The 18,506-nt window shown below is 41.7% G+C and overlaps 1 protein-coding gene across 1 annotated transcript in view; it reads left to right on the plus strand.

Moving 5' to 3' along the window:
* PLB1 (phospholipase B1) overlaps positions 1 to 18,506 on the plus strand; it is a 147,350-nt gene that overhangs the window by 43,857 nt on the left and 84,987 nt on the right. Inside the window, exons 22-33 of the mRNA XM_073671780.1 lie at positions 328 to 408; positions 2,732 to 2,797; positions 3,009 to 3,109; positions 6,525 to 6,606; positions 6,713 to 6,817; positions 8,990 to 9,085; positions 9,345 to 9,416; positions 9,600 to 9,665; positions 13,298 to 13,358; positions 13,477 to 13,535; positions 14,004 to 14,077; positions 14,396 to 14,439. Of these exons, the coding sequence (XP_073527881.1) occupies positions 328 to 408; positions 2,732 to 2,797; positions 3,009 to 3,109; positions 6,525 to 6,606; positions 6,713 to 6,817; positions 8,990 to 9,085; positions 9,345 to 9,416; positions 9,600 to 9,665; positions 13,298 to 13,358; positions 13,477 to 13,535; positions 14,004 to 14,077; positions 14,396 to 14,439 (907 nt within the window). The remainder of the gene's footprint in view (positions 1 to 327; positions 409 to 2,731; positions 2,798 to 3,008; positions 3,110 to 6,524; positions 6,607 to 6,712; positions 6,818 to 8,989; positions 9,086 to 9,344; positions 9,417 to 9,599; positions 9,666 to 13,297; positions 13,359 to 13,476; positions 13,536 to 14,003; positions 14,078 to 14,395; positions 14,440 to 18,506) is intronic.

The raw sequence follows: 18,506 nt of genomic DNA on the forward strand, positions 1-18,506 counted from the left end.
AGAGCCAGTATAGCATGAATGGACAAATCAGTGCGCTCTGGTTGGGTATGTTGCTTTCCCTCCATTCATGTGCTCATTGGCCTTACTTATGGGCCCACCATGAAGACTTGAGCTTATTTTCTTTAAAGCTTTAGCAAAAAAAATATTCTCAATTATCTATTTATCTGTAGTGATCAACAGAACAGCGCCACCTAGTGACAACCTTATTATGAAACAGAGCTATATTCGGCACATTCATTAATTAACATGAGATTTGTCAAACAATTATACAATAAGAAATTACAAACCGTGTCCATCTGGTAACTTTACTGTATTCTTCTTTTCTAGCAAATTAACATTACCGAGGACTGGAAACTCCTGACCATATTCATAGGAGGAAATGACTTGTGTGGTATCTGCAAAAATCCGGTATGTGGAAAAATCTACAAAAATGAAGCACATCTGTTACATTGATACTGAATACATTCATACATCACACATGTATGTCTCAGGTACAGACGTCAGCGCGCAAATAAATGGCTGCTGTCATTTCAATAAACTTTCCATCAATCAATAGTACATATGAATATAAGACACTTTGTACTAAATCTTACATTTCGTAATCGTACAAAGAGCCATTACACCCCCATCCACCCTTGCCACATGATCCCATCATTCACTCTGAAAAACATTTCAATTCTGTCTTGTTAAAAAAGACTCGAACCTCATTGGCATTAGCTGTCTATTCAAGTCTATGGAGAGGGGAGGAGGGAGCAGCATAGACAAGGAAAGACCGATCACAGCTTGCTAGTAAATTGTTTATCTCACCCTGATGGTGAATTCACAGCTACACTGCTCAATACTAATGTATAAGGTACTTCAGGTTACTGCTTTCTAGTAAGAGTTTTATCTCACCCCAGGGCAAAATTCAAATCTACACGGCTCAGTACTGTTGTATAATATACACCATGCTGCTGCTTTGCAAAAAGTGTTTTATCTCACCCCAGAGCTGGATTCACAGCTACACAGCTCAGTATTAATGTATTTTATGTTACTGCTTTCTAGTAAGAGTTTTATCTTACTGCTTTGTAGTAAGTGTTTATCTCACCCACAGCTGGATTCACATCTACCCTGCTCAGTACTATTGCATAATGCTCCCCTGCTGCTTTGTAGTAAATGTTTTAGCTCATCCAGAGCTGGATTCACAGCTACACAGCTCAGTACTGTTGTATAATATACTCCATGCTGCTGCTTTGCAGAAAGTGTTTTATCTCACCCCAGAGTTGGATTCACAGCTACCCTGCTCAGTACTATTGCATAATGCCCCCCTGCTGCTTTGTAGTAAGTGTATTAGCTCACCCAGAGCTGGATTCACAGCTACACTGCTCACTACTGTTGTATAATATACTCCATGCTGCTGCTTTGCAGAAAGTGTTTTATCTCACCCCAGAGTAGGATTCACAGCTACCCTGCTCAGTACTATTGCATAATGCCCCCCTGCTGCTTTGTAGTAAGTGTATTAGCTCACCCAGGACTGGATTCACAGCTACCCAGCTCAGTACTGTTGTATAATATACTCCATGCTGCTGCTTTTCAGAAAGTGTTTTATCTCACCCCAGAGTTGGATTCACAGCTACCCTGCTCAGTACTATTGCATAATGCCCCCCTGCTGCTTTGTAGTAAGTGTTTTAGCTCATCCAGAACTGGATTCACAGCTACATTGCTCAGTACTGTTGTATAATGTCTTCCATGCTGCTACTTTGTGGTGTTATATCTCACCCCAGAGCTTGAATCACAGCTACACTGTTCAGTACTGTCCTATAATATCCTACATGCTGCTGCTTTGTAGAAAGTGTTTTATCTCACCCTCAGAGCTGGATTCACAGCTACTCTGTTCAGTATTGCGAACCTGTGCTACAAAGAGACAGAAGAGCAGGAATCTCTCATGTCCTTATGTGCAAAGTATAGCAGAAATCATAACAGTCTTTAGCCACTAACTCAGAGACAGCTTAAAATTTGAGACACAGCTTGTAGAGGGGAAAAACCTGAAGGATAAAAGTTACATAATGACCATAAATAGTGTAATTCTTTACATACACACACAACAGCTTATTCTGAAAACTCACCTGAAATGACAGTCATGGTACAAATCTACCCTTAAATTTTTTTGATGGAGCTTTACATTATTTTTAGGTGTAGATGATTAACTTTTAATGTTTTATTTATTTTTTTAATAAGACTTCCAGTAATAGGGGAAATAGGACTATGCTCCATTATTAGGAATGTATTGCATGTCGTTATTTCTACTTTATTTATGTAGATGCCACGCACGCTGCTCCCTATCCGCTCACTGATAATGGTATCAAGCATGAATATAGTGGCACGCATGATACACCATGCGCACGCTGACACCTGGGCGATGTCTTCCTTAATGTGCAACATATACATCGATCACTAACCTTGAGATAACACTCATTAGACTATCGGTATCTATCATTGGCAATGACTTTGTAGCTCATTGAATGTGATATTATGTAACAGGATGATATAGTGTCTCGGGTTCGTTGTAACTTTCATCAGAATTTATTGGCTTTTCATATTTAAATTACTATATCCAAGTATCTCTTCTTTTATGTCCACTTGTACTTATGGATAAAGTCTTACAATCAGTAGTCATACAGTGCATTGTTCTATTGCTGTCACAAGTGATAAAGTGAGAAATAACACATTTATTTATTTCTTTTTATTGCAGCCTTATCATACTCCTGAAAACTTTGTCCTCCGCATTAAGGAGGCTCTGGACTATCTGCAGGAGGAGGTAGGATGTATTCCTGTAACCCCATGTAATTAGTCCAGCATAGTGATGGCGGCCGGAGCAGACAATGTTATGCCAGGATATCTGCCACAATGTGCATTTTAATTGCTTTGTTAACACCATGACGGTATTTCCCACTGTCCATTATTGTTGCAAGAGAGCAGATAAGTTTTTGTTCCATTTTTGATCCATACTTTTTTATTTTCCGACCCAGGTACCAAGGCTGTTTGTTAATCTGGTGACAATTTTGGACATTTTGCCCCTGAAAGAACTCTACGATCATGAGAAAACTCACTGCCCAAAGCAACTCATGAGGTCAGTCTTATGAAAGTCTATGTTACCAGGAATGCTTGGGAAAAAGTTCTCCAGATTGGTCAACCTCATCTAAAGGCCCATACACATTAGACAGCTCTTGGCCAAATGATTATTCCGTCAAAAACTATCTTTCCGACTCCCACATACACAGGGGCCAAGTACTTCAGTGTTCTCTATGAGAAAAATGCTGCCAGACTCCTCTGTTTTCTCTCCAAACCCCTGTGTCCACTCCAGATCCCTGTGTCCTCTCTAAACCTTTCTGTCTTATTCCAGACTTGGAGTGTCCTCTCTAGACCCGTGTACTCCCTAAACCCCACTGTCCTCTCCATACCCCTCTGCCCACTCCAGTCTTTTCTGTACCCTCCAGTCTCCTCTGTTCCCACCAGACACCTTTGTCCTCTCCAGACCTCTGTGTCCTCTCTAAACTTCTCTGTCCCTTCCAGACTCTCTGTCCGCTCTAAACTTTTCTGTACCCTCCAGTCTCCTCTGTTCTCCCCGAGACCACCTCTGTCCCTTCCAGACTTCTCGGTCCGCTCCAGATTCTTCTGTCTCCTACACTCTCCTCCAGACTCCCAGTGCCCTGCAGACCCTCCTGACCACCATGTCCCCTCCAGACTCTTCTGTCCCTCCTGACTCCTCTGTTCCTTTCAGACCCCTTTGTCCACTCTAGAGTCCTTTGTCTTATTCCAGACCCCAGTGTCCTCTCTAGACCCGTGTACTCTCTAAACCCCACTGTCCTCTCCATACCCCTCTGCCCGCTCCAGTCTTTTCTGTACCCTCCAGTCTCCTCTGTTCCCCCCAGACACATTTGTCCCTTCCAGACCCCCCTCTGTCCCCTCTAGACTCCTTGATCCCCTCCAGACTCATCTGTCTCCCCCGGAACACTCTGTCCCCTCCAGAACCCCAGCCTCCTCCAGACCCCCGGGTACCCTGCAGACTCCTCTCTTCCCTCCAGAATCTTCTGTCCCTTCCAGATACCTCTGTCTCTTCTAGACTTCTCTGTCTCTTCCAGTCTCCCCTGTCCCCCTCCTGGACCACTCTGTTCCCTCCAGACCTTTCAGGCCCCCCTGTCCCCTCCCGACTCCTCTGTCCCCTCTAGGCTCTTCTGTCCCCTCCAAATTCTTTTGTCCTCTCTAGACTCTCATGTCCCTTCCAAACATTAGACGGTTGGACGATCCCACTAATATCAGTGGATTTTGCTCACTGTAGTCTAATGTTTATGGGGGTCTTACCATTGAAGCTCTTAGAAACGGATACCCGGGAATCACATTTTTAGAAGAATAGCAAGGAGACCCATTACAGCCAATAGAAATCAATGAAACCCAATGTGTATAAACAGCTCAGTTGAGTACCTGCCATCAATGAAAGTTGATCATGGTCTAAAGAATCCCCTTGTGCCCAAAGGTCCCATACACAATAATGGGATGAGTCCTCCAATTTTGGCTTGACCCGAAAACCATCTAATGTGCACAGGGGCCTCCCAACTCCCCCTGACATCATCTGTTGCGCTGGTTGAATTTCAATTGTCATTCCTGTTCTTCACCCAGGAGATAAGCTGCTGCCAGGGTTGTATGGCAGTGACTTATTCCTCTCTTAGCTGAGCTGACCATGCCTGTGTATGGAAGCGTAAGGAGAGAGAAAGCCGTCTGCTCGTTGATCGCTCAACCATAGGCACCTCGGGTCTTAGATATATTAACTCAATAATAGAAAATACAATAAACAGCATAGATAAATCTATAGATCATCCAGGTTCATGTACAAATACATCAATATCGGGGGTCAAAGTGTGAGACATAACTAGAAGATGAGTGAAGTAAAAAGAGACAAGAACACAAGGACTGGACCTCGGTGCGATCGCACATATTTATGGCTCCTTATCAGCACCTGCGCTAATCACTTGGTGGATACCACTGTTCAATGTCATCTCTGAAAACCCTGACCTGAAGGAGACAAGATACCGAGACCTCAGATATTTACAGACGTCTTCTGATCATTAATGGTTAACGTATGGAAGAACCCGGGGACTTAAAGACCAACTGGAATATTACTAAAAGTCAGATGCTAGATGTTAAAGTCCGATTTTCTGGGCTTTAAATGGGTTTTCCATGATGCATTGGCCTATACCCAGCACCTTATGAGCCCACCAATCTGTCAAACAAAGGTGAAGGGGTTGCTTTTGGGGTGCTCTAGAGTTCAGACCCCACAACATTCCCCAATAAATCCTCCCTGGATCCCATCAGCTTCCTGTAACGCCCCTGTTGCTGTTATCTTCGTCCTCCTATGAAGTCCAGCCTGTGTCATTTCTGTCCATACTATAGTATTTCAGTATATCGAACAAGTGATTAAATAATCATTGACCTTAAAGGGACTGAAAAAAGTAAAATAAAACTATTTTTTTTAAAAAATATATAAAATAAATAAAAAAATCAAATCCTTTTTCCAGTTTAAAGAAAATAAATGAAAAAAAATTCAACATATTTGGTATTGGTATCGCCACATCCAAAAAAGTCCAATCTATCAAAATCTAAAAAAAAACATCATAAAAATCTAAACACCATAAAGAGAAATAACAACCAAAACTCCAGAATTGCTGTTTTTCGGTCGCTAAACCATCCTAAAAAAAAATGAATTGAAAATTAGATCAAGACATCTAAAATCATCAGCTCGCCGTGCAAACAAGAAGCCCCCACACATCTCCAAAATACTGACGGAAAAATAAAATAGTGAGGGGTTTTGAGAAAATGGCAACGTTTTTTATTTAATTTTTTTTTTTTTTACAACGTTCCAATTCCTCCCCTCCGACCCCACTTAAATAAAAGGAAAAATATACGAGTTTGTTTTTTGTACTGACCTGGAAAATTGTGTAGCTGGGTCATTTTTACAATTAATACTTAAAAAAAAAAAAAAAAAAAAAACGTGTTTTTTTTCACCCTTTCACTGCATTTGGATTTTTTTTCCATACATTGTATGGTAAATGGTGTCATTCAAAACTGCAACTCGTCCCAGAAAAAAACAAGCAATTATACAGCATGGCTGTATGGACGGAAATATAGCAAAGTTATGGCTTTTGGAAGAAGGGGAGAAAAAAAAACCCACAATCATATAAATGTAAAAATAACCACAGCAGGGAAGGGTTAATAGTCTGTCCTAACAAAAGACCAACAATTGGAGCGCCCAAAAAGTTGAAGTTCCAGCTTGACTTGGTGAAGGATCTATTTGTTTGTTTTCTGGGATTCATAGAATTCTTCAAAAGAATCAAAGACGTGAACACATTTCTATCTTCCAAGGCGTAACTCCTGGATGTCGTGGCCGCTCGCATAACATGAGCCATTTATTGGGGGGTGCTACCCCCACTCTAATATAATAATAAATATAAATGATTGACCGGACAGGCTATAACTGTGTCTTTCCGCAGTGCCCTGTGCAGTTGTGTGGTCAACAACCTAGAAGGATCGACTGAAATTTCAACTCTTAGACTATTCAACAAGCAATACCAAGTAAGTAATCCTGGAAAGTATCAGCGCTGACAGCGACGCTCGCCGGGTACGCCGGGGACACCGCGGAATATAACAAACATCATCTGTGCCATTCAATTCCTTTCAGGAACAAACTCGCCAGCTGGTGGAGAGCGGACGGTACGACACCAAAGAAGACTTCACCGTCGTCATTCAGCCATTCCTAGAGCATCTTGTAATTCCAAAAAATGAAGTAAGTGTATTATAAGATCCACAAAGCTTAAAGGGAATGTGACATCAGGACATCACCTAAGGTTTAAGGTTTTTACTGTGAGTGAATTACATTTTTGATGTTTTTTTTTTCTTTCAATTTTTAATTTTAATATCTTTATATTTAATATGAGTCCGGCAATTTTCACACTGACCACTAAAACTCACACCTCCTGTTCTGTACAAATAGACTTTTCAGTTGTTTCATTATCATCTCAGACAAGATAGCAATGACAGGGGACACCTTATAATACAGTAACAGGTGATATCACAGCTCACCTCCTCCTCATGTACAATGACTGATAACACCTCTATATACAGTAGATGACACAGGATCCACCATTCACAATAGGTGAAATCACAGCTCACCTCCTCCTCCCCCTGTACAATGACTGATAACACCTCTATATACAGTAGATAACACAGGATCCACCATTCACAATAGGTGATGTTACAGCTCACCTCCTCCTCCTGTACAATGACTGATAACACCTCTATATACAGTAGATGACACAGGATCCACCATTCACAATAGGTGAAATCACAGCTCACCTCCTCCTCCCCCTGTACAATGACTGATAACACCTCTATATACAGTAGATAACACAGGATCCACCATTCACAATAGGTGATGTTACAGCTCACCTCCTCCTCCTGTACAATGACTGATAACACCTCTATATACAGTAGATGACACAGGATCCACCATTCACAATAGGTGAAATCACAGCTCACCTCCTCCTCCCCCTGTACAATGACTGATAACACCTCTATATACAGGAGATAACACAGGATCCACCATTCACAATAGGTGATGTTACAGCTCACCTCCTCCTCCTGTACAATGACTGATAACTCCTCTATATACAGTAGATAACACAGGATCCACCACTCACAATAGGTGATGTCACAGCTCACCTCCTCCTCCTGTACAATGACTGATAAAACCTCTATATACAGTAGATTACACAGGATCCACCATTCACAATTGGTGAAGTCACAGCTCACCTCCTCCTCCCCCTGTACAATGACTGATAACACCTCTATATACAGTAGATTACACAGGATCCACCATTCACAATTGGTGAAGTCACAGCTCACCTCCTCCTCCCCCTGTACAATGACTGATAACACCTCTATATACAGGAGATAACACAGGATCCACCATTCACAATAGGTGATGTCACAGCTCACCTCCTCCTCCTGTACAATGACTGATAACTCCTCTATATACAGTAGATAACACAGGATCCACCACTCACAATAGGTGATGTCACAGCTCACCTCCTCCTCCTGTACAATGACTGATAAAACCTCTATATACAGTAGATTACACAGGATCCACCATTCACAATTGGTGAAGTCACAGCTCACCTCCTCCTCCTGTACAATGACTGATAAAACCTCTATATACAGTAGATAACACAGGATCCAGCAATCACAATAGGTGAAGTCACAGCTCACCTCCTCCTCCTGTACAATGACTGATAACACCTCTATATACAGTAGATAACACAGGATCCACCATTCACAATAGGTGATATCACAACTCACCTCCTCCTTCTCCTCTACAATGACTGATAACACCTCTATATACAGTAGATAACACAGGATCCACCATTCACAATAGGTGAAGTCACAGCTCACCTCCTCCTCCCCCTGTACAATGACTGATAACACCTCTATATACAGGAGATAACACAGGATCCACCATTCACAATAGGTGAGATCACAGCTCACCTCCTCCTCCTGTACAATGACTGATAACACCTCTATATACAGGAGATAACACAGGATCCACCATTCACAATAGGTGATGTCACAGCTCACCTCCTCCTCCTCCTGTACAATGACTGATAACACCTCTATATACAGTAGATAACACAGGATCCACCATTCACAATAGGTGATATCACAGCTCACCTCCTCCTCCTGTACAATGTCTGATAACACCTTTCTATACAGTAGATAACACAGGATCCACCATTCACAATAGGTGATGTCACAGCTCACCTCCTCCTCCTGTACAATGACTGATAACACCTCTATATACAGTAGAAAATATACGATAGAAGGGATAATCTTCTGTCCAACTTTTGTGAATATTTTTGGATTAAAAATGTGAACTTAACCCTTACCTTTGTGTTCTGTATAGGAAGGGGTGCCTGACAGATCCTACATGTCTCCTGATTGCTTCCATTTTGGAGAGAAGGCTCATGCTCAGGGTGCGCGTTCTTTGTGGAAAAACATGGTAACTTCACAAATTAGATTTTTTTTAATTTACTGCCAGGAATCAGGATGGGATGCCCCTGTCACTGGGGTCTCATCCGAATTTCTGGGGGTTAAATGACATGAACCAGCAACACTTCGGTTTTACTTACACCCTTCCTCTATTCCCTCCTGTTTGTACTACGATGATTATTTTGTAGATATTTTCCTTGCCGTCTGCAGGATGGCCGCCGTTCCATAAGGTCCTTCTCTAAGTTAATACATTTCTTTCTTTCTCTTAGTTTGAACCTGTAGGACAGAAGACGGATAACCAAGGTCTGGACGAGGACATCGGTATTTTCTGCCCCTCGGAGGTAGGATTATTAACCATTTATTAATGATTCAAAACTGAATAAAGAGATAAACAGTCGAGGAAACTTTTATGAACTTCTCAGCATTGAGATGGGATCGTCCTATAAGCTGCAGCTGGATGATTTTATAGAAAACCTGAAAACTACCGAGTGAATAATCATCATCGAATATTGTATTTTTTTTAGGATGATCCTTTTGTGAAGACTGCGAAAAACAGCAACTATGTTTATCCAACAACAACTCCTGACCCGGTGAGTATTACACTGTCATAACCGCTTCACCCCCGGGCCATTTACCGTTTTTGGGTTTTCTTTTTTTGCTCCTCTTCTTCCCAGAGCCATAACTTTTTTATTTTTAGGTCAATATGGCCATTTGAGGGCTGATTTTTTTACGGGACGAGTTGTACTTTTGAACGCCACCATTGGTTTTACCATATCGTGTACTGGAAAACGGGAAAAAATTTTCAAATGAGGTGAAATTGCAAAAAAAGTGCAATTCAACAGTTGTTTTTTTTTTGTTTTTTTTTACCACGTTCACTATATGGTAAAACTGACCTGCCACTATGATTCTCCAGGTCATTACGAGTTCGTAGACACCAAACATGTATAGGTTGTTTTTTATTTAAGTAATGAAAAAAAAATCCAAAATTTGTTTAAAAAAAAAAAAATGGCGCCATTTTCCAAGACCAGTAGCGTCTCCATTTTTCGGGATCTGGGGCCGGGTGAGAGCTTATTTTTTGCGTGCCGAGCTGACATTTTTATTGATAAATTTTGCTGTAGATACAATGTTTTGTAAAGCAATGTAGCGGTGACAAAAAAAACGTAATTATGGCGTTTTTTTTTTTTTTTTCGTTACGCCGTTTACCGATCGGATTAATTTTTTTTATATATAGATTGGGCAATTCTGTACTCAGCGATACCAAATATGTGTATATTTCATTTTTTTTCTTATTGTTTTATTTTGAAAGAGGTGAAAGAGGGGCTCAGCACAAGAAACACTTTGCAATCATTGGCTTCGTTCAAATAAATTAATTTTAATCGCTTATGGAATTTCCAGAATAAATGAGACGTTTCGGCGCCATATATCTGAGCGGTGGACATCGCAGATATCCCTATAGCGCTGCAGCATGCAGTTACATTCCAGAGGACTGATGAAGGTCTGATTGACCGAAACGTGTAATTTATTCTGGATATTTCATAAGCAATTAAAATTCATTTATTTGAATGAACCCAACGAGTTCCAAGTGTTTCTTGTGCATTACCTACCAAGTGCTTTCTTCCGTAAAACATGGTCAGACCTCATCTACAATACTGTGTCCAGATCTGGGCACCACATTTTAAAAAAGACATTGAAAAACTTGAGCAAGTTCAGAGAAGAGCGACCAGGATGGTGAGCAGACTGCAAACTATGTCCTACGAGGAACGGTTAAAGGATCTGAGAATGTTTAAAGAGAAGACTGAGAGAAGACTTAATAGCTGTCTACAGATATCTGTAGGAGGAGGTGAAAGAAGCAGAGTGAAAGGTAGAAGTAGAGAGACACACACAGATTGTGCTAGTCAGTGATTGTCTCCCCACTGAGCTGGATTCACAGATACACTGCTCACCACTGCTGTATAATGTCCTCCATGCTTCTGATTTCTAGTAAGTGTTTTATATTCCTCCTGAGCTGGACTTAGTGCTACAATGCGCAGTAGTGCTGTACAATTTTCTCTGTGCTGCTGCTTTCTAGTAATTGCTTTATCTCACCCCAGTGCTGGATTCACAGGTACACTGCTCAGTACTGCTGTTTAAAATCCTCCATTCTCCTGCTTCTGAACATAAGCTACATAGAGATGCGCTGTGTGTGCTGTGTATGGGAGACATCATAGCAGCTAGTCTACACCCACTAGCTCAGAGCCAACTGAAAATTAGAGATAGGGAGCAAAATGGGTGAAAAATTCAGGAGACAAATCTCACGACACAGTGTAATGATAACTGTAAAGACTCTTCTTGCAGATAATACCAAATGAGGGCAGCACGGTGGCTCAGTGGTTTTCCTCTGGGTTCTCCGGTTCCTTCCCACACTCCAAAGACTGATAGGGAATGTAGATTGTGAGCCCCGATGGGGTCAGCGATGCTGATGACTGTAAAGTGCTGTGGAATTACACTGTGTGCAGAATTATTAGGCAAGTTGTATTTTAGAGGATTATTTTTATTATTGATCAACAACTATGTTCTCAATCAACCCAAAAGACTCATAAATATCCAAGCTTAATATTTTTGGAAGTTGGAGTGTTTTTTTTTAGATTTGGCTATCTTAGGAGGATATCTGTTTGTGCAGGTAACTATTACTGTGCAGAATTATTAGGCAACTTAATAAAAACCAAATATAATCCCATCTCACTTGTCTATTTTCACCAGGTAAACCAATATCAGTGCACAAAATTTAGAAAGAAACATTTCTGACATGCAAAAACAAAAAACCCAAAAAATGAGTGATGAATATAGCCACCTTTCTTTATGATGACACTCAACAGCCTCCATCCATAGATTCTGTCAGTTGCTTGATCTGTTTTCGATCAACATTGCGTGCAGCAGCCACCACAGCCTCCCAGACACTGTTCCCAGAGGTGTACTGTTTTCCCTCCCTGTAGATCTCACATTTTATGATGGACCACAGGTTCTCTATGGGGTCCATCCTCAACCCGAAAAGGTTCCACAAGTTCATCTGTGATGATACCAGCCCATACCAGTAGCCCACCTCCACCTTGCTGGCGTCTGAGTCGGAGTGGAGCTCTCTGCCCTTTACTGATCCAGCCTCTGGCCCATCCATCTGGCCCATCAAGAGTCACTCTCATTTCATCAGTCCATAAAACCTTTGAAAGATCAGTCTTAAGATATTTCTTGGCCCATTCTTGACGTTTTATCTTATGTTTCTTGTTCAAAGGTGGTGGTTTTTCAGCCTTCCTTATCGTGGCCATGTCCCTGAGTATCGCACACCTTGTGCTTTTTGATACTCCAGTAACGTTGCAGCTCTGAAATATGGCAAAACTGGTGGTGAATGGCATCTTGGCAGCTTCACGCTTGATTTTCCTCAGTTCATGGGCAGTTATTCTGCACCTATTTTGGCCAACACGCTTCTTGCGACCCTGTTGGCTATTTGCCATGAAACGCTTGATTGTTCAGTGATTACGCTTCAAAAGTTTGGAAATTTCAAGACTGCTGCATCCCTCTGCAAGACATCTCACAATTTTGGACTTTTCAGATCCCGTCAAATCTCTCTTCTGACCCATTTTGGCAAAGAAAAGGAAGTTGCCTAATAATTAAGCACACCTTATATAGGGTGTTGATGTCATTAGTCAACACCCCTCCTCATTACAGAGATGCACATCAGCAGATTTACTTAATTGGTAGTTGGCTCTCAAGCCTATGCAGCTCGGAGTAGGACAACATGTATAAAAAGTATCACGTGATCAAAATACACATTTGCCTAATAATTCTGCACACAGTGTAATGGTGCTATATAAGTGAGTAAAATAAATAAATACTTACGTGGAGCGCGGGCTCAGTCTGAGTGGGCCCCATCATGATGTGTACTGGAAGGTGACAACCCATGCAAGAATAAAGGAGCTGTCCGGTCAAAATATATTGATGATCTATCCAATCAGCTGATCGGTGGGATTGCCGGGTATTGGACCCACACTGATCTGATATTGATGACATATTCTGTGGATAGGTCATCATATTACTCTGACTGGACAACCCCTTTAACTACATTTTTAGAAAACAAGTGGATGTGGAATTAGAATATTCCAGTAATGAAATAACAAACATGAGGGATTTCCACTTATAAATGTCACCTTCTTACAGTTGACTTATTGCTTGTATTAATTATGTGTTTTAGGTGCAAGGAAGCATATTAACATGTTCAGACCTGTCTGCATCTCCTACAAAACCCACTTCAGGTAAAGCCCCGATCCCTGGGCCACTTGTCCACACTTCTCTGTGCTGTTGATCGGCTTGTATCAGCATCATCGCTTCTGTACAGATGGAGATTGATGATGATTTCTCATCTCTTTCCAGTTCACAGACTTCGACCAGCAGACATTAACGTGGTCGCAGCTCTTGGCGATTCTCTGACGGTAAGAAATCGGAAGGAATTATTTAGTAAATGTAATAAATAGTAACTAGAGATGAGCAAAAGGTTTCGCTGTATCCAGCTTTGACCGATTTTTTTGTTGCACGAGGACATCACCGCCCGGCATCTCCTGGACGCTTCTATCATGGTGCGACGCATATCATGACATGGCATGAAGCCTAGGAAGGGACAGAGGTGCCCAGGAGATGCCAGGGGTGAGGGAGGCGATCACCGAAGTGATGTCCAACTGCAACAGGAAATCGGTCTAGAGGTCGAAAATGGGCGTCACGAATCGTCATCTCTAGTAGTAACCTATGGAGAAATTGTGCATTTGCTTCTCCAGCAAATCAAGGATGGGGAACTTGTCTTGGTGTACACTTATAGGCCCCAATTTACCAGGCAGAGACCAAAAATATGTTCCTACTATTAATATATATATATATATATATATGTGTCTGATAATGTATTACAGGCCGGTAATGGAATTGGCTCCAATCCCAGCGACGTCTTGGATGTAATCAAACAATATCGTGGGTTATCATGGAGGTAAAGCAATTAAGGAAAATAATAATTACTACAAACATGAAATCAGGCAATTAGTATTTAGTAGTAACACTATAGGGAGAATCAGTTTTAGTATTGAACAAGTTTATCACATTCCAGTGAAATTTGGCGATCTAAGCCGGGATGGAGGAGGATTTACGGTAGATAGGAATGCTTTCGGTATAGGAGAAATGAGACCTGTGCTGACTCTATACACAATTAAAGTGTTTCATTTTTCAAGAATTAATATTTTAAGAACTAAAATTCTCCATTCAGTGTAATGTCGGGAATATAATGATGTGTTATTTTTATGTGTTTCAGCATTGGAGGGGATTCTACTCTTGACCAAGTCACCACCTTACCGAGTAAGTAAAGTACAGTAATCTGTAACTGATGACATTGAAGTGGATCTGTCACCAGGTTTCACAATTTAAACTGCATTCATTACTAAATAGATCGATTGGACCTGATGGTTCTGGAGTATTCAGTTTAAGCATCCAAGTCAGAATAGCGGTATAATTGTTATAAACGTGTTCACACTCACACCAGGGAAACGCCGCACCACACCCAACAAGTCCTGTACACTACAGACTAGAAAGGCCCTAGCCGCACAACTGAAAAACAGCACCTTGGACCTGGCTCCCAAAAGGGCCGTCGAGGGGTTTCTCATACCTCCTGAGGAACCAGAGGGGAAGCAGCAACACCCTATCAACAAGGGGAAAGGAAAGTGCGAGGAGAGGTATGAGAACCCAATGTGAGAAACTAAGACACATTCAAATAAGGTGAAAAGGTAAAGGTTAAGGAATACCAAAAATAAAGGAACAAGACAGATCTCCCAATAACCTAACAGTGGTAAAAGGAAAAGGTGCTGGGAGGAAAAGCAAACCAACTTAGTGCAAGAATAACACTGGAGTTTATCCAGCAATGTAAACCCCTAAGATAAAGAGCAGGAACTCTTAAATGTACATTCACAAGGAAATATAGCCAGCAAGGAAGTGCAGAGAAGGGTTACTATATAAAGACCCACCCAGAACCTGATAGCGCAAACCAAAATGGGAAAACACCTGGAAAGGAGCAAACCAAGATGGGAGAATAAGGAAACATTAACAATCAGCATTTGGTCAGGGAAGAAAAAAAGCTATAGCTCAACAAGCAGAAGAACTGACCAACAAGTCACCAGATCTAATCCCCAAACCGAGCCATGACAATAATGCTGTATGAAAGTTTAACTCCAATCTCTTCAGCATCTCAGTATCCTTACCCCATGCTGCTGAATCTCTACCCACCTAGCTCGATTGACAGCACCTTACTGCCCCTGATACTGCTGCTGAATCTCCACCCATATAGCTTGATTGACCTCAGAGTCCCTCCTCCCTGATGCTGCTGAATCTCTACCCATCTAGCTCGATTGACAGCACCTCACTGTCCCTGATACTGCGGCTTTATCTCCACCCATATAGCTTTATTGATCTCAGAGTCCCTCCTCCCTGATGCTACTGAATTACTGCCCACTTAGCCTGATTGACAGCTTCTCAAACAAGCTGGATCTACTAAAAGTGGGAGCTGCTCTTACTTATGATAATAGCTGGGGGGATCTCTTAAGTGGTCTCTTAGTATCAATGACAGAAGTGTCTGTTCTCTGACCTTCAGAAAGGTGAGTTCATTCACTTAAAGTGATTGACTATTCCTCAATGTCTTTCTTCCCTGCTGCTTGTGAATCTTCGTCCACCTTGCCTGATTAACTGTTTCTCAGTGTCCTCCTCCCTGTTGCTGCTAAGATCTCAGTCTGCTCAGTACAAGCTGCAGCGGTCAGTCAGACTGGCTGGTGGAGATTGAATACTCTTGGTCTCCTGAGATATCTCATTCTGTATCTGAACTCATAAAATGCTCATCTTTATATTAGAATTATTGTTAGAACCTTGCTCTTAGGTTTTTTCCTTTGCTGGTCACATGACCTCGTTGGCCTATTTAATCCTGCTCCGCCCTTCTGGCTTTGCTGGACTTCATTGTATAACTACTTTCTAGCTAGCCTGTGCTCTGTATCTAACTCTGTTAGTTTGCTTGGTCTACGGACCTCTTTGTTCTTTATATTTTGTTTGTTTGTCTGTCTGCTACTGTTTCTGTTAGGAGGTGTCCCATTTTCCTCCCAGTCCTTAGTACTTGTAGGGATTCCTTCCCCACATCTATAGGTCTCCGTACAGACTAGCTTAGGACTTTAGCAGGTCTGATCGCAGGATCAGGTTCCCTGTTACATCGTAGGGATTCAGCTGAGTTCTATCGTAGGGACAGATCTCCTCTCTTTCCTTAGCTCTGGTAGCAGAACATAACAGTAAGTCCAGCCTGCAAATTCTCTAAGGAAAGATTTTTCTGTTCCATCATGGTGTCGGTTCAGGATTTGGCTCATCGCCTGCAGGGACTCTCTCTGGAGGTGGCCGAGCTCCGTCAGCACGTGAGTAACTATCCTGGAGCACATTTCTTGGAGCCTAAGGTATGTTTGCCGGATTTATTTTTTGGTGAACACCGAGAATTTTTTTCATTTAAAAATGCTTGCTTATTGTATTTTCGTTTGAGACCCAAGTCCTCTGGGGATGAATCCCAGCGCATAGGGTTCATAATGTCACTTTTGCGCAAAGAGCCTCAGGAGTGGGCCTTTTCTTTGCAACCTAGTGATACATGCTTCAGATCAGTGGATAGTTTTTTTTCTGCTTTGGGACTATTATATGATGATCCTGACCGTGTCGCATCAGCTGAGACTGAGTTAAGACGTTTGAGACAGGGATCAGGTAATGTGGAAAAATATTGTACTCATTTCCGTCGTTGGTCTACTCAAACAGGGTGGAACGATTCTGCCCTGAAAAGTCTATTTCTTGCTGGGCTCAATGAAAGGGTTAAAGACCTGCTAATTGCTTATCCTACACCTGAAGATTTGCAACAGGCTATGCAATTAGCTATACGGGTGGATAGGAGACTGCGTGCAAGGGTTAATGAGAGCAAATCCTCTGCTATGTCAGTTTCTGGTTATGAGAATGTGTGTACTAACAGTGGTGAATCGATGGAGATTGGATCGGTGGCACCTCGCTCTCAAGAAAAAGACCGTCGATTTTCTGAAGGCTTGTGTTTCTATTGCGGAAAATCTGGTCATTTGATTAAAGGCTGTGAGCTTCGTATGAAGAAAGAAAAAAAAATGGTCAGTCATGCCCGTATTGCCTGTTTAAATTCCAAGGGTGTATTTTTAGCTGCTTCCACGATTGCTCAGGAAAAATTAATGGAATTTCGGGTGTTTATTGATTGTGGATCTACTCTGAATGTAATTGATGGGGGATTCTTGGAAAGACTCAATTTAAAACCCGAACCTTTATCATCCCCCATTGCTGTGGTTTCTGTGGATGGTTCCCCTTTGAAGAATATTACTCTCAAGGTCTGTGAATTTCCTCTCACTATTAATGGTGTTCACCATGAGAAATTGGATTTGGTAGTTTTGAATAACTTGCCTTCTCCAGTAATATTGGGATTGCCCTGGTTAAAATTTCACAATCCTGTACTGGATTGGTCTACCAATGAAATTAAATCCTGGAGCCATAAATGTTATGACAAGTGTTGTAACGGGCGTATTGCAGCTTTGGATAGGGGAGAATTGCCTGTTCCTATTCAGGATTTTTGGAGAGTTTTTTCTGAGAAGGAATCGCAGGTTTTGCCTCCCCATAGAGACTATGATTGTTCTATTGAATTTGTCCCTGGAGCGACTCTTCCTAAAAGTCGTTTATTTAACCTTACTATTCCTGAGAGGAAGGCTTTGGATGAATACATACAGACAAGTTTGGCCGCCGGTCACATTAGGCCCTCTAAGTCTCCTGTGGCGGTTGGATTTTTTTTTGTAAAAAAAAAGGACGGCGGTTTACGTCCTTGTCTGGATTTTCGTGAGATTAACAAAATTACTGTACGCAATCCTTACCCACTGCCATTAATTCCTGATCTGTTTAACCAGTTAATGGGGGCCAAGTGGTTCTCTAAAATTGACCTTAAGGGGGCATACAATCTGTTGCGCATGAAGGAGGGTGATGAATGGAAGACTGCTTTTAACACTCCTGTGGGTCATTTTGAGAATCTGGTTATGCCTTTTGGTCTTACTAATGCTCCTGCATTTTTTCAGAATCTTATTAATGACATCCTTAGACCTTTGATCGGCAAAAATGTGGTTGTGTATTTGGATGACATTTTGATTTATTCGCCGGATCTGGAGTCTCATTGGCGGAGCGTGCGCGAGGTATTACAGTTATTAATGGACAATTCGCTTTTTGCTAAGCTGGAGAAATGTGAGTTCGCTGTACAGAGAATTAGTTTTTTGGGTTACATTATCTCCAGCGAAGGTTTTGAGATGGACCCGGTTAAAGTTCAAGCTGTACAGGAATGGCCTAGGCCTATTGGTTTGAAA

This window comes from Phyllobates terribilis, unplaced genomic scaffold, assembly GCF_046119375.1.
Source record: "Phyllobates terribilis strain yellow unplaced genomic scaffold, ASM4611937v1 Scaffold_3__8_contigs__length_932513732, whole genome shotgun sequence".
In the NCBI taxonomy this organism is placed as follows: domain Eukaryota; kingdom Metazoa; phylum Chordata; class Amphibia; order Anura; family Dendrobatidae; genus Phyllobates; species Phyllobates terribilis.